This window comes from Brassica rapa, chromosome A05 (assembly GCF_000309985.2).
Source record: "Brassica rapa cultivar Chiifu-401-42 chromosome A05, CAAS_Brap_v3.01, whole genome shotgun sequence".
Lineage (NCBI taxonomy): Eukaryota > Viridiplantae > Streptophyta > Magnoliopsida > Brassicales > Brassicaceae > Brassica > Brassica rapa.
Genome location: NC_024799.2, coordinates 3763643 through 3778057, shown reverse-complemented (window position 1 = coordinate 3778057; position 14415 = coordinate 3763643). Strand labels below are relative to the sequence as shown.

The following is a 14415-nucleotide window of genomic DNA, read 5'->3' as shown; positions in this document are numbered from 1 at the left end:
CTGGGCATTCGGGGTACCAATCGGGTTTCGGTTTTATCCAATCGGATTTCGGTTTTTCGGGTTTATCAAAATCAGCTCCATTCGGATTATATGAAAGTTCGGTTCGGGACCGGTTCGGGTTCTATCGGGTTCGGATCGGGGTTAGTAAATCTTCAAAGAACCGGTACAACCCAATATACTTTCGGGTTCGGGTCCCAATCGGTTTTTCGGTTTAAAAGTACCTGATTTTTACCTATTTAATAACCAAAATATGAGTAAAATCGGTTCTTCAGTTTTAAAATACCTGATTTGTACATATTGTGTAACCAAAACTTAAGTAAAATCGATTCAAAAATAAAGAACATCAATCTTGATCATTCAAAATCAAGCGAAAAGTAAACATATTTACTGATAGAACGAAAACCAAATAAATAAAAGCATAAAACGAAAACTAAGTTCTCATGAAATGAAAAACATTGTTTAACGAAAACAAAATCAAAATCTAATTAAATACTTCAAGATTCAACGGCCATCTTTAACCATCAACCTTCATGTAATAGAACCACCAACCTTCATGTAATAGATAAGTATTTTAGATGTTCAATATTTCTTAGTGTATTTTAGATACATATTAGGAATTGAGATCATGTTTGGTACAAGATCTTTTCGAGGTTTTGAATGTTTCGGGTTCTATCGGATATCCATTTAGATTCGGGTTCGGTTCGGATAATACCCATAACCCGAAATACCACAAAACAAGACCCATTCGGTATTTACGTCGGGTTCGGATCGGTTCGGATTCATTTTTATCGGATCGGATTCGGTTCGGGTTTTCGGGTTCGGTTTATTTGCCCAGCCCTATATATATCCCTATATATTACATAATCATTTTTATAAATTTTATTTTTTTTAATTTTTAATTTTATTAAAAATAAATAGTATTTATATTAAAATATTATTATTTTACGTACTTTTTAAATTTTAAATTTTTGTAGTTTTGTTGTTATAAATTGAATCGAATAATTAGTTAAATATATAGATTTTATCGGAGGATATTTGATATAATAGCAGGACAAATCAAATCATAAAAAATTTGATTCAGACAAAACTAATTAACGGATCGTATATAAAGCTTCAAAATTTGAATATTCGTTTTGCGACCATCCCTAGTAAATAAAGAGACTTGGGGGTGAAGCTAAGGCTACAACTGGTCGCCGACAATTAACAACCACACAATATTACAAAAGTATACTTAACCGAAGGTTCTCGCAATGGTGATGAAACGTCAACGCAATACAATCGTCACACTAAGAAGATTGTAACATGACCAATGAAAAGCAGTCAATGGTTTGAACCGGAAAATAACCCAATCAAAATTTAAAGTTTTCATAAATGGCTTTAGATTTTAGTCAGAAAATATAAATAACGATCACCAATGTGTTTCACTTAATGTATTTGATTATGCAGTATATTTTCTCTTAAATATAGCATTTTATATTTTGTTTCCAATTTATCACAATTATATTTAATTTATAAATCACATATATGAAGGATTTTGATAAAATTTGAAGTTTTTGAATCTTTGGAAACAATGGTAGTTTAAAAAGTTACGGAAAATCTATTATCAAAGTTGCATTTTTAAAATTTTCCCAACCCCAAGTAAGAGAATGGTGATAAATATATTTCAAACACATTTGAATGATTATAATTGACAAGAAAAATATTTGATTGATTATATCTCGACTGTCAGAATCTAGAATAGCGTTACCTAAAAGTGATTATTACATTATGAGAAGAAAACGATAGAAATATCCACATCCCTGAATCTTATCACAAGTCAAGTTGTTAATAGATTATTATATTCTTTAATTAGAGGCTAATCCTTTTTTCAATAGGCCATTTAAATAAACGGAGTACTAAAATCAAATAACGACACATTTACCGAAAGATTTTTCTTTAATATTTTTGTCAAAAGAAAAACAGAAAAAAGTAAATAATATTTGAAAAAAATCCAACAAAAGAAAAAAAAAAAGTAAACGCGTAGACAGATGGCGACATGAGAAAGAGAGAGTGGAGAAGAAGAAAAGAATTACGATCAAAGAAATAAGACATCTTTCTCTAGACGTTTTCACATTACCAACTCAAAGCAAAAAAAAAAAAAGAGAATTGTATTTTTCATTTTCGATCTAAAAAGTGAAAGCCTCTCGAAATCTAACCTTCGCTTTTAGTCTTTAGAGATCGTTTGGTGATTCTTGTTTTTATTTTAGTTATTTTCTTGATTAGTTCTTGATATGGATCAGCATCAGCTTCACCAGCTTCACTACCTCAACAAACATCATCACCAACTTCATCCTCAATCTCAAACCCCCGAGCTAGCTTCTCCGGCTACCGGGGATAGGTTTCCACAGTGGAGCCTAGAAGAGACTAAGGAGTTGATAGCCATAAGAGGAGAGCTGGATCAAACTTTCATGGAGACAAAGCGGAACAAGCTTCTTTGGGAAGTTGTCTCTAACAAGATGAGAGACAAAAACTTTCTTCGTAGCCCTGAACAGTGCAAGTGCAAGTGGAAGAACCTCGTCACTCGCTTTAAGGTCCACAACTAATCCTTTCTCTTACTATTTCCTTACATATTGTGGATGTTATTTATATTTAATTATGTAGTGTGTTAGAGGTTGTGCATGGAACTATGCTATATGCTAAATGACTATACATGTTACAAGAAATTAGTATTTTCCCTAGTTATAGATTATTTAAGTAGATTAGTTTATACATGCATGTTATCTCACTGGTCATGTGTATCCAGGGATGTGAGACAATGGATGAAGAGATAGCAAGACAACAATTCCCTTTTTATGATGATATGCAAATTATATTTGCAAGTAGAATGCAAAGAATGCTATGGGCCGAATCTGAGGGAGGAGGGGGAACAAGCGGCGCAACGAGAAAGAGAAGTCACTCGGAGCAATTTTCTTCAGACGAAGAAGAAGAGAACGTGAATGAAGAACTAGTAGGTATCAGCAATGAATCCAAAACCCTAAACCCGGAAAAGAACATTGCAAAGAAGCGAAAAGGCGGTATTAGTAATAGTAGTGGTGGTGCTAATAATAATGTACGAGAGGTTTTAGATGAGTTTATGAGACATCAGATGAGAATGGAGAACGAATGGAGAGAAAGATGGGAGGCGAGGGAGAAGGAAAGAGCAGAGAAAGAAGAAGAGTGGAGAAGAAAGATGGAGGAGCTTGAGAAGGAGAGGATGGCTATGGAGAGGATGTGGAGGGATAGAGAGGAGCAAAGGAGGTCGAGGGAGGAGCTGAGGGCAGAGAAGAGGGATTCACTTATCAATACATTGCTTGCTAAGCTTACTAGAGATGGTTCTCTCTAGCTCTAATGTTTTTTTTTAACGTAAGTTAAGTTGGTCTTTCTATGCATGTTTGAGGTGTTAGGTTTAGTTATTTGGTGGGAATAGTTAGTATATTCATGGGAAAAACTCGATACTCATATTTGAGTTTTTAGTGGGACTTTAGGAATATATTAACCCCACATTCTTTTTCTCCATGGTACTACTGATTCTGGTTAATCTTTTGGGCCATTTTATTTGCATACCATTTAATCTCAATGTGATAATGGTTTTCCAAGTCGGTCACCGACCTCTTATGGTTCATGATAAACTAAAAAAATTAAATGGGTATGTTCAGTAGTTTGTAATCATTTAATATTATTTTTAAAAAATGAATTATATTTTGGAATTTATTATTGAAAGAACCTTTAGGATACTGAATTTTGCTCAAAATATGGTACAGAAGAAGTGGCAGACATAGTTATTTCTCCCACGTCTGGATTCAAAAATTTTAAAGAAGATTTTGTTTGTTTCTTTTGTATTCGATATCAACATGGTAACTAGTTACATGCAATTATATCTTCGTGGCCCATAAGAGTATCAAAAATTATAAACATATCAAACAATATGTTATGATTTATGCATAAAGAAAAGAAGGTTCACGCGTTTAGCTTTGGCCTTTAGGTGAATGAATGTAAGAATCGTGTATCGTTTCGATGAAACTTGAACGGGACAACAAGACATACTGTCACTGACATTGACCTTTTTGTTGGCAAAGCAAATGCCACAACTTGTCAGTTGTCTCCTTCAGACTCGAGGTCGGTCCTCAAACTCCATTTTCTATTTAATATATATAGGTTGCATGTGTACACACTCTTGAAGATTCATACGTCAAGCAAGATCATGCAAACTAGCTTAACGGCTACTAAGATGTTTCACCCATACGATCAAATCTTAGTAGGCATAGTAACCATAAAAACCAAAGTTCAAAAATTCACTAGGAAAAATACTTAGACGATTTATATGGAATTATTACTTAGGCGAATGGGTAAACCATTTTTTAAATACCTTAGACCTGTTTTTTTAAATGGCCGCTGGTCTGAATTGTCGACTAGGCAGACGTTTAGGCACTACTTAGACCTCTTTTAAAACATTGATCAAAACCATATCAGTCAAAACGAAATACTCTTTTATTAATCGAACCCAAAATGCATGTGCAGGTCACATTGTCTGCTCGTTTTAGGTGATTAAACAAACCCAAAATCTAACCAGCATTAAGTCTTCTCAGTAGCACCTATAAACCTGTCTTAATCAAAACTCAACTAGAATGAAATGATATAACTCTTATGGTCTCTTTATATTAGAGAAAAAAAACAGTTATCCAAGTCGTTTGCAGCTCTTTAAAGTCAGCTCTCGAAAAAAAAAGAGAAAAAAAAAAGAAATAAGATTCATAGAAACAATAGATTTTGGCAGCCGTCATAAAGGCACAACATAGCCAGCCACTCTCATTTTATTACCCTATCTACTTCCTGCATCGTATATTTCTGAAAACGCCACCCTTAATGTAAAAACCCCATCCCCCTGAATTTCAATCAACGAGAGACAACACATAAGAACATGTTGCAACAGAAGTGTTTTAAGTTATAGGATTCTTACACGTTGCCATTTCTGATTGCTGTTTCTTATGGAACAACTTCATCTGAGATAACAGCCTTTCCCAAATAAACCTGTTGCATCTCCTCTTTCCAGATCTGCATCAACTTCCACAAATCAATTTGTTTCCAACAAAAAAAAAGGGTTTAATCTGTGTATAGAGATACCAAAGTTTGTGACACTTACCGTGTCACGGAACTCCACCCTTATGTGAGGTACATTTGTTTTATGAATGTCGTTTCCATCAGGTCCTCTTTTGTAGTAGTCTTTTCCAATCCAGTGCGACTTTAAAACATGTCAAAGAATCAAAACTAATCAGCAGACAGGAGAAGAGACAAGTACCTGATACTATAGTCTATGGGTGTGATATAACAAGTACCTTGAGGGCATGTGAGAAACCTGACTGGTACACTGAGTTACGAGCTATCTCGCACAGGTCACACGAACTCAGCTTCCAAACCTGAAAATTCCAGTTTTAATCTTTAGTCAGTTCATCAAGGACTCATATCTAAAGATGATTTAACTTTCATTGTAAATGATGTGTGTGACAAGACTTACCGAGGCAGCAATGCTGTACTCTTCCACGAGAGGTTCTTTAGTTAAGTGAATCTGAAGGGGATCATCCGTGGACAGAGAAACATTGAGACCTCTTAAGAAAAACACAGGAAACGGGTTCCGGTGGTAATCTAGAAACAGAGAGTTGTTGCTCAGTGGAGACATGGCCAGACCAATCTGTCAAAAAGAAAGTCCAGTAATATATTCTTAGGACCAGACACAATAATACATGTGTAATACAAGAAGGCAGTCTCTGCAAACCTGGGCGAGGTAGTAGAGATACTGAAGCACAGGAGACTTTCGTAGATTGATTCCATGAGCGATGCTATGGCATGTGAGAAACGTAGCAGCCAAGTGGTCAATGTCACCAGCCTGAAAATTTGTACACATCTTAAACATCCATTGAACTGAAAGTGAAAACACACAAAGAAATAAGTAAGTTACCTCCCCAGAATGTGGCCGTAGTGTGATCGTTGTCATGCCCTTTGACTCCCGAAGCTGGGAAACAAACAAAGTTACTTACTCTATATTACTCAGAGTTAGTTGCAGCAGAGATGAGGAATGGTACCTTGTTTAACACATAGAGGTTAGCGTAACAGTAGTAGACATAGTAGGAAAATGCAGGATTAAATGCGTTCGTCCATTGAGCTGGAGTGGGCATGTGTTTCGTGGGACGTCTCTCAGGTTTACTTTCATCATCAACCAAATCAAATCCAACAACCTGAAACACCAAACAAGAAACCAGCAACAAAAAATTAAATAATCAAGTCAATCTAACTTTTTAATAGTTTTGATATAAGGATGCTAACCTGCTTCAAGAAAACATGGAGCTGGGGATGCGAATCCGGATCTACCGTGGCTTCAAACAGAGGAATGAATATATTGTCAAGGATATTCTGGAACGATGTCACAATACCCATGTCCTTGTAGATGTTGTACAAGCGTGGGAGCTAGTGAACATACAGACATAAAAGTATAAGTCAGTTTGCAGTCATGTGACAACGAGAGAGAGACACATGAGCATCAGAAAGATAGCCAACCTGGATTAACCAGACAACGTTCTCACTGTATAGATCATTGTTCACAATCCAACTAGCCAGCTGGTCCCACTCACTCATTTTTCTGCCGTATATAGATATTCTGTACTCAGCCATCTGCAGTGTCAAAAGTTACCTCATCAGGTTCTTATTAATTATCATCCATTTGACTGTAACTACTAGAGATGAACGTGGAAGTTTACCTGATATTTGCTAGCTTCAAGGTCGGAGAAAACTTGTTTTGTTATCTCACCAAGAAAACGACCTTAATCCAAAAAACAAAAGAGATGTCAAAACTCAAAACTGCATAACTGACGCATCAACTGAACACAAAATGGGGTTAAAGAGGGACAAAGATATTTAATTACCTTGGATGAGATTATCCTGTTTAAGGAAAATTTCCCTCAGCCTACTTTGACCACATGGATTGTACTTGAGGTTGAACTTGTCAAAGCGATGAAAAGTGCTCTTATCAGCGTGCACATCCAAAAGGTCCACGTTCAGATCATATCTGCGAAAGGAGAAAAGGAGCAATTTTAACAATCTTGCAATTGGAATGTTAGATTGACTTGTAATAGTTATTAATATTGGAAATGTAAATTACCCAGTCAGATCAAGGCTCTCAAAAACTTCTTTCAAGGTCAAATATGTTCCATCCCTAAATATGACAACCTGCATCGAGCAAAAAGGTTATCATACCTGCAAACCAGTAAATCATATGATGGCTCCAGTAGTTACCTCATCAGGTTCTTTCCTGAGCTTCGACTTGATAAACCTTAAGAGGTGTTTCTGGTTCATGCAAGCTGAATGATGAACATGAGTGTCTACTTTCCTCACGTTATAGAAATCACGATGTGGTGCACTTTTTTGGGCGAGAAACTCTTTATCCGCATTAAGCATCAAATGGAGATTAAATTTCTGAAACACACAAAAAAGAAAAATGTTAACCAGATGAACATGAAATTTGCTTATTGATATTAATTCTATAACTAAAACTCTTACCTGTTCTAGGAGCACTAGACGACGGTGGCACAGAGTCCTCATGTTTCCTGCAGCTATGACTTTGAGTACGTGATGCAAGTCAGTGAAAAACGCTGTGGCATCAGCTACAGGGAAGAGCTCTTCTTTGACTGAGAATAGCGAAACAGAACACACGTCATTAAGGAACGTAACCAAATCAACTTCCAATATTTGTGCTCTTACCATCTTTATTAGGAAACACGTGGACTACTCCATCTAGCATCTCAAAATGATGCTGCAAAACAAATAAAATAGGTAAGTTAAATTTATCAAAATGCATAGCGAAGTTCCATGGAAGAACAAAGGAGAAAAAAAGCTCACATCAGACTTTCCCTGAGGATAATGTGCAAATGGCTCTAGATTAGGCTTTGGGGTACTAGGATCAGATATGACTTCTTTTTCCCATGGCGCAACTGTTTCTTGGAAGACATATCTCTTCCGCAGTTCAAGACATTCTTGCAGACATTTGTAGGCTTCAACCTCATCAGACGTTGGCACCTCTGAACACACCATGTGTAAAATCTCAATAACCATGTGTCAGGATATAAAAAAACTATGGTTTAGAGATTCAATGGTTCAACTTCTGCATAAAAGCTTTAACTAATCATTTCTTATCTCATTCAAGACTAATAGTGAATATCTGTAGTGCCAGTTAACTCATTTCCACTATCAAACTTTTTAGACATGTTATGATTTGCGATAATAGGACAAAAAAAAAGGTAATCATTCTTACCAAGAGGAACATTAAGACGGACAAAGGTCTCTTGCTCAGGCTCTTTACGGAGAATATCAGCAGCAATAGGATCAGGCTGAACTCCATGTAGGTCACCAGACACACTGTGTGAACGAATCATGCTTGAAGCAGCCATAGATATTTGCTCTTCAGTTGCATCCGCAGGCTGCACAAGACCCAAATAAAAAGTAAACATCTTGCTTTGGTCATTCAATCAACAAAAACAAAATAAGAAACACTCACCAAGTCCCCATTAGTTTGCAAGTAGGAAGCATCCAAACCGGCAGTATCAGTCAAATTATCATCATCATCTGACTCTCCCATACTCTCAAAGGCACTAGCACTAGCAACAGGAGACTTGGGAGAGATTGGTCTAACAAAGCTTCCAGTTTTCCTGATACTATTAGTCCCATGTACAGAAGATCTCCCTATAAACAATCATCACATACAATCAGAACACTGAAACGACACTAACCCACATAAAAAGTTTCGATCTTTATCAATAAATCACACTGAAAACTTATATCCAAACTCTAATCTGATCAATCCACAACACTCAGGAACCAAAAGACACTAAACCCATAAATAAAATTTGAATCTTTTTCCAATAATCACACTAAAACTTGTGTCCAAACTCTAATATGATCAATCCAGGACACTCAGGAACCAAAAGACACTAAACCCATAAATAAAAATTGGATCTTTTTCCGACAAATCAGACTAAAACTTATATCCAAACTCTAATATGATCAAACCAGGACAGTCAGAGAACCAAAAGACACTAAACCCATAAATAAAAACTGGATCTTTTTCAGACAAATCAAACTAGAAATAAATATTGGATCTTTTTCAGACAAATCAAACTAAAACTTATATCCAAACTCTAATATGACAAATCCAGGACAAGTTCTCAATACCTTCAGATGGAGTATGAAGCCTAGGCAAGCCAGGAGGAATCTCATCGACACAAACATGGCCGTTGGTACGCCCTGCATCACCACCGCCGCCGCCATCGGTGGCTGCGGTGAAGGGAGTAGCATCCGGAAGAGAAGCGGGGCTGAGTCCTTTCCTTCTGACTTGGCTCCGCCGCCTCGAAAGGCTCTGACTTTGATGCTGCGGCGAGTCTCCCTCTCTTCCTTCGGTGTTGTTGTTGTTGTCTTTCTTCTCTCTGCCACGCTCGAGGACGAGATTCAGGGCCTTGAAGTGCATGAAGAACCCCGAGACGGCGACGAAGGAGGCGCCGAAGAGAGCCGCGAGGGCAAGTTGGTAAATATTGGGTTCCATGATGAAAACCAGACAGAATCTCTGTTTGTGTTTGTGTTCAGGTCAGAGTCAGTAAGCCACGAGTTTGGTTTGAGTGGCGATGGGATATTGAAGGAGAGGAAAAAGGTTTTTGTTTTAGATATTTATAGGCCCATCCAGTGTAGCCACGCCACTTGCAGAGGCCTTTTTGGTCTTGATGAAAGTAAAACCTTTTTACGGTAAATAATAATTTAAGTTAAATAAATAAGTGGGTGGTGGTGACACGACACATACAACTATGGGACAAGTTTCAATTATTTCATTAGTGTTCAATTATTTCATACACTAAACCTTTTTATGATAAGGTTTAAGACAGATACATCACCCCTGATCCTAAGGACAATAACGACTTAAAGAGTTTCATAGAGACTAGGGTTTTGGAAGTGACGAGTCCATTCTAGTCCAGAGAGAACTTGTGTTTAGCACAATAACACTAACACTTTAGTCAAAGTTATAAGAGAAAAAGAGAATTAAGGTTTTAACGCTCACATGTCAAACAGTCTAGAGAGTTAGGAAGAGTGATACGGTCATAATCCTAATAGAACTAAGGTTTAACGATGCAAGACCAATCATTACGATAATTAACACTATCATCTAAAGCAAACAATTAGGTTATATGCACATTTCGTTTTCCCTGGCTAAATCGTTGTCATCCAACCAAAGTTATTTAATTAGCTATAATCTACCCTCAAAAGTTGATAGAGTTTTTTTTTTTTTTGTTCACCAAAAAGTTGATAGAGTTTATTCCATGGAATATTTGGTAGTATACTTTTTTGGCAGCCCAAGTAAAAAGGAAGAGAGATTGCAGAGGTGTGGACAGAGGCTGAACAAATGGATGCATCAAAAGATGCTCAAGAATGAGAAAGTTCTATTGTTGTTAAGGAAGTTTTTCTATATACATGTGTTGTAGCTTTGCTTTGTATCAGCTGGGTTTTCAGTGGCTCCCTTGTACGCTCATCTTTTTAGGCCATTTATCTCTAGAATATGGTTGGTTCAGTCTCCAAACTTTTTCTCATGAGTAGTTAAGTTCAATCATCCAAACTGTAAGAATGAGAACTAGTTAAATATAGCGGAAGCTCTATTTTAACATATCCTCCACCACTAAGTTGCAAAGTTATTTGGCAAATATTAAGTAATATTAGCACATATAAAACATGAAGAAATTATATTCATTACAAACAAATCATAATGTAAATGAATATTTTTTCTGAGCTTAGTTTGCAAAATCACAAAATGGTTGTTAACTGCTATTACATCAGAAAAAATGAAAACTGAAGTTTTTACCTATACATAACACAACTCTTTCATGTCTCTACAACACCAAAAGAAAAGAAAAGAAAAGAAAAGAAAAAGAGAGATAAAAAGAAAAGAAAGCACATAAAGGGATTTTTATAAAACAATAGTGACACCTCTAGCACCATGAACATAAGAAGGATGAGCAGCTTCTTGATCTCTCTCAAACTGTTGCATCTGCGTTTCATGCCTCGTGGCATCGAACTTCTCTCCATCTCCCCAAAGAGCATAAGCTTCTTCTCCATGAGCAGCATCGTCTCCAATCCCAAGCTCTTCCTCAGCCATTCTCAACGGTATGAAAATCTTTATAGCAAGGAGTATGAGAGTCGTCGACACTACATTCCAGACAGTAATGAAGGCAGCTCCGACCAACTGTTTCAGAAACTGTTTGCCGCCATTGCCGCCGTAGAAAGCTCCGTTGGTGTTTGGGACAGGAAGTAACAAGACGCAGAGATCAGGATGTGCAAACAAGCCTGTCAGTAATCCACCTAGTACTCCGGCTACTGCGTGTGTGTAGAATACCGCTAATGTATCATCTACCTGTTTATTTAATCCGATCAAAATAAACATTGATTTATCAAGTATATTTCAAATTCATACTATAGCCAACTTATATATGATGTGATTATATTATGTAGTTTATACTACACAAACACAATGGTTATAGAAAAAAAGAGTTTAAAACATTTAAGGGTGAAGATAATTTACTTGTTGGAGGAGTGTAGATTTCTTGTGAATGATCATCATAGAAGCCCACGGAATTGATCCTGAGAATATTCCAATTATTATGGCCGCCCATGTTTGGATCAACCCTGCAATACATTTCGTCTGTTAGTATAATATTATCAACCATGCCATGTGTTTCTGTTTGATTTTAACACAAGAGTCACCAACCAAACACACACACACACGTACAACTAGTATCTCTTATCCCTAATGTTTTTTGTAACTATCTTTGTAACCAATAAGATCTAATATTGTTTCTCACAATTTTTTTTAATTCAGTCAATAATAAACAAGAAACTATTAACTGAGGTTAGAAGACTGGGACCTGCTCCGGGAGTGACTCCAGCGAGGCCAGTAACCATGCCTTGAATGGCTCCTATAACTGAAGGTTTGCCGAAGAAAATAACATCGAGGCAGGTCCATACGAGGAGGCTTGTGGCGGCAGAGAGATTGGTGTTGAGCACCGCGATTGAGGAGGTTAAGTTGGCGGCGTAAGGAGCTCCGCCGTTAAAACCAGACCATCCCATCCATAAAAGTCCAGCTCCGGCAAGCATTAGAAGAACATTGTTCGGTGGAAATCTCTCTCTGTCAGCCTGAGGCCGGGGTCCCACCTACAACATGTCACACGCATCGAATTTAATTCAGTCTAAGTTATAATCAACTCAATATAAATAATTCAACAAGGTAGTAATATATAGTCATGGTACGTGTACGAATCTGTTCTCGCCTATTGTTTGCTGACGAATTTTTCTTTTTCTTTTGTATATTATGTAGACTATTAATTATTTTTTTGTTAGTGTGCCAATCAATCATTAAACTTATCTAACGAAGGACCTTGAAATTTGAATACGTAATCATCATGAAAGAGAAAGCAAAACAAGACTTGGTAAACTATGACAAGTCCACATCAAAATATACTTATTAGAAAATTACCGTATATTTAATTAAATCCAATAAATTCAACAACCACCAATATACAAATATCTTGTTCTCCAATGTTTACCATTTTTCCAACCCACCATTTTTAATTTATTCTATAAATAAAATCAAAATAAAAAAATTATCCGAGGATTTTTATTCCAACAAGATTCGTAACTAAATAAACTAACCAAAAACCTTCCAGTGAATACTCTCAATGGTAAAGACACAAAAAATTAGGTCTGAAACTATTTTGGTCGCGAGTGGAAAGAAATATTTAAGACAAATATAAGAAATTTTTTAATGTAATTCTTGATTTTCTTGAAAACGTACCCAGTAAGCGGCGACGAAGCCGGCAACACCGGAGGAGAGATGAATAACATATCCGCCGGAGTAATCAATGACACCCCAATGGTACAGAAACCCACCGCCCCATAGACTATAAGCTCCGACCGTGTAGCTAAATATCAACCACAATGGCACAAAAGCCATCCACGCTTTAATATTCATCCTCCCCAACACCGAGCCGGCCACAAGTATTGTCGTTATCGCCGCAAAAGTAAACTGAAAGTACACCAAAGTCGCCATCGGAAAATAAGGCATCGTCGCTTCTTTCTCCGTCGTACCGTTCCCAAACTTCCTGACAGTTTCTGGAATCTACAACAAAAAAAAAGAGTCAACCAAAGGCATTTTCTTACAGAACACTTTTGTGGACTTAAGCTAGTTTCAAGACCTTGGCTTGTCCCTTGAGATAGCCTTGGTCGAAGGCGGGGCCACCTCTACCCCAGAAAGGGAGAAGCTCATCACCGAAAGCCATTTTGTAACAGAGGAGGACCCAGCAGAGGAGAACGGCGGCGAAGGCATAAAGAGCCATAAAAGCGGAATTCACGGCCCATTTCTTCTTGACAATGGAGGCGTAGAGGATGACGAGACCTGGCATGCTTTGTAGACCGACCAGAGTCGCCGACGTGAGCTGCCACGCGTTGTCTCCTTTGTTGAGCCAATCAGGAACCCCCGGCAAGCTCGCATCGTAAGCGCCGGCCATGTCTATCTCTCACGGAGTCGATCAAGATGATGAGATGACTCTTGTTTCTTGAGAGGTCTCAAATGTTTGTAGTCAATGGTAAAGAGCATGAGATGGTTGGTGTGAGAACCTTTAGTTATAAATTTATAATAATGTGTGTAAACTAGACAAGTCACACAAGTGGTGTTTCGTGTTTTGTTGTACAGTTTGAAGGAGAAAAGTCTTCGAAGATCGATGGATATGTTTCTCATTCCTCAATTTTAGAATCTTGATATTTCAACGAAGCTTCTTTCACTATCTACGCGTTACTGAATCTATAAAGTTACCAGGATAAAACAAATAGATGTGGACCATGTGGTGTGGACTTGATATTTATCTAACTCATAATTTTTTTTGGATTTTGAATGAATTAGTAGAAAGCTTGTATACTACTCTTAAGTTGTTGATTTTTATTTATCTTCTCCTATTTGGTTTAACCAAAAAAAAAATCTTCTCCTAGTTGGTCTCAATATATAAGAATGAAAAGACTTCGAGACCTTTATATTTTTAAGTAACAGCAAAATATTTATGAATTTGGTTATATGAAAAAAAAGACATGGAGTAGTACAATGATGTAATTCCTAAAGTTATTTTGTTGTCTTTTACATATATTTTGATTTTTGAACATTTATTTAAACATTATAAAATTTACACCAGAGGAACATAGCAGATACAAGGTTACAAGTTATGTTTCCACCCCTTACCATTGCCAATCACGCACTAAGATACTTCCACTTGATGCATTTTCTATCGAAACAGTTGTTGCAATAGTATTCAGAAATTAGTTTTGATTCTGACG

At 36.9% G+C, this 14415-nt stretch overlaps 3 protein-coding genes across 3 annotated transcripts; 1 reads left to right on the top strand and 2 right to left on the bottom strand.

The window, feature by feature from the left end:
* The first annotated feature begins 860 nt into the window (after nt 1-860).
* LOC103867126 (trihelix transcription factor GT-3b) lies at nt 861-3622 on the top strand. Its single transcript, XM_009145158.3, has 2 exons — nt 861-2570; nt 2783-3622. Exons 1-2 carry the CDS (start codon nt 2271-2273, stop codon nt 3359-3361), a joined length of 879 nt encoding a protein of 292 aa, XP_009143406.2. The 5' UTR covers nt 861-2270; the 3' UTR covers nt 3362-3622.
* A 1027-nt stretch (nt 3623-4649) lies between these two features.
* LOC103867125 (AMP deaminase) lies at nt 4650-9698 on the bottom strand. Its single transcript, XM_009145157.3, has 20 exons — nt 9232-9698; nt 8558-8742; nt 8315-8480; nt 7903-8081; nt 7765-7816; nt 7564-7691; nt 7300-7479; nt 7166-7233; nt 6930-7072; nt 6765-6826; nt 6565-6678; nt 6334-6474; nt 6093-6245; nt 5969-6022; nt 5786-5896; nt 5528-5701; nt 5349-5429; nt 5156-5254; nt 4973-5067; nt 4650-4897 (listed from the first exon to the last, which is right to left on the bottom strand). Exons 1-19 carry the CDS (start codon nt 9596-9598, stop codon nt 4999-5001), a joined length of 2526 nt encoding a protein of 841 aa, XP_009143405.1. The 5' UTR covers nt 9599-9698; the 3' UTR covers nt 4650-4897; nt 4973-4998.
* A 1074-nt stretch (nt 9699-10772) lies between these two features.
* On the bottom strand, nt 10773-13598 carry LOC103867124 (ammonium transporter 2). Its single transcript, XM_009145156.3, has 5 exons — nt 13287-13598; nt 12887-13210; nt 11961-12246; nt 11618-11721; nt 10773-11449 (listed from the first exon to the last, which is right to left on the bottom strand). Exons 1-5 carry the CDS (start codon nt 13596-13598, stop codon nt 11006-11008), a joined length of 1470 nt encoding a protein of 489 aa, XP_009143404.1. The 3' UTR covers nt 10773-11005.
* Between the last annotated feature and the right edge of the window lie 817 nt (nt 13599-14415).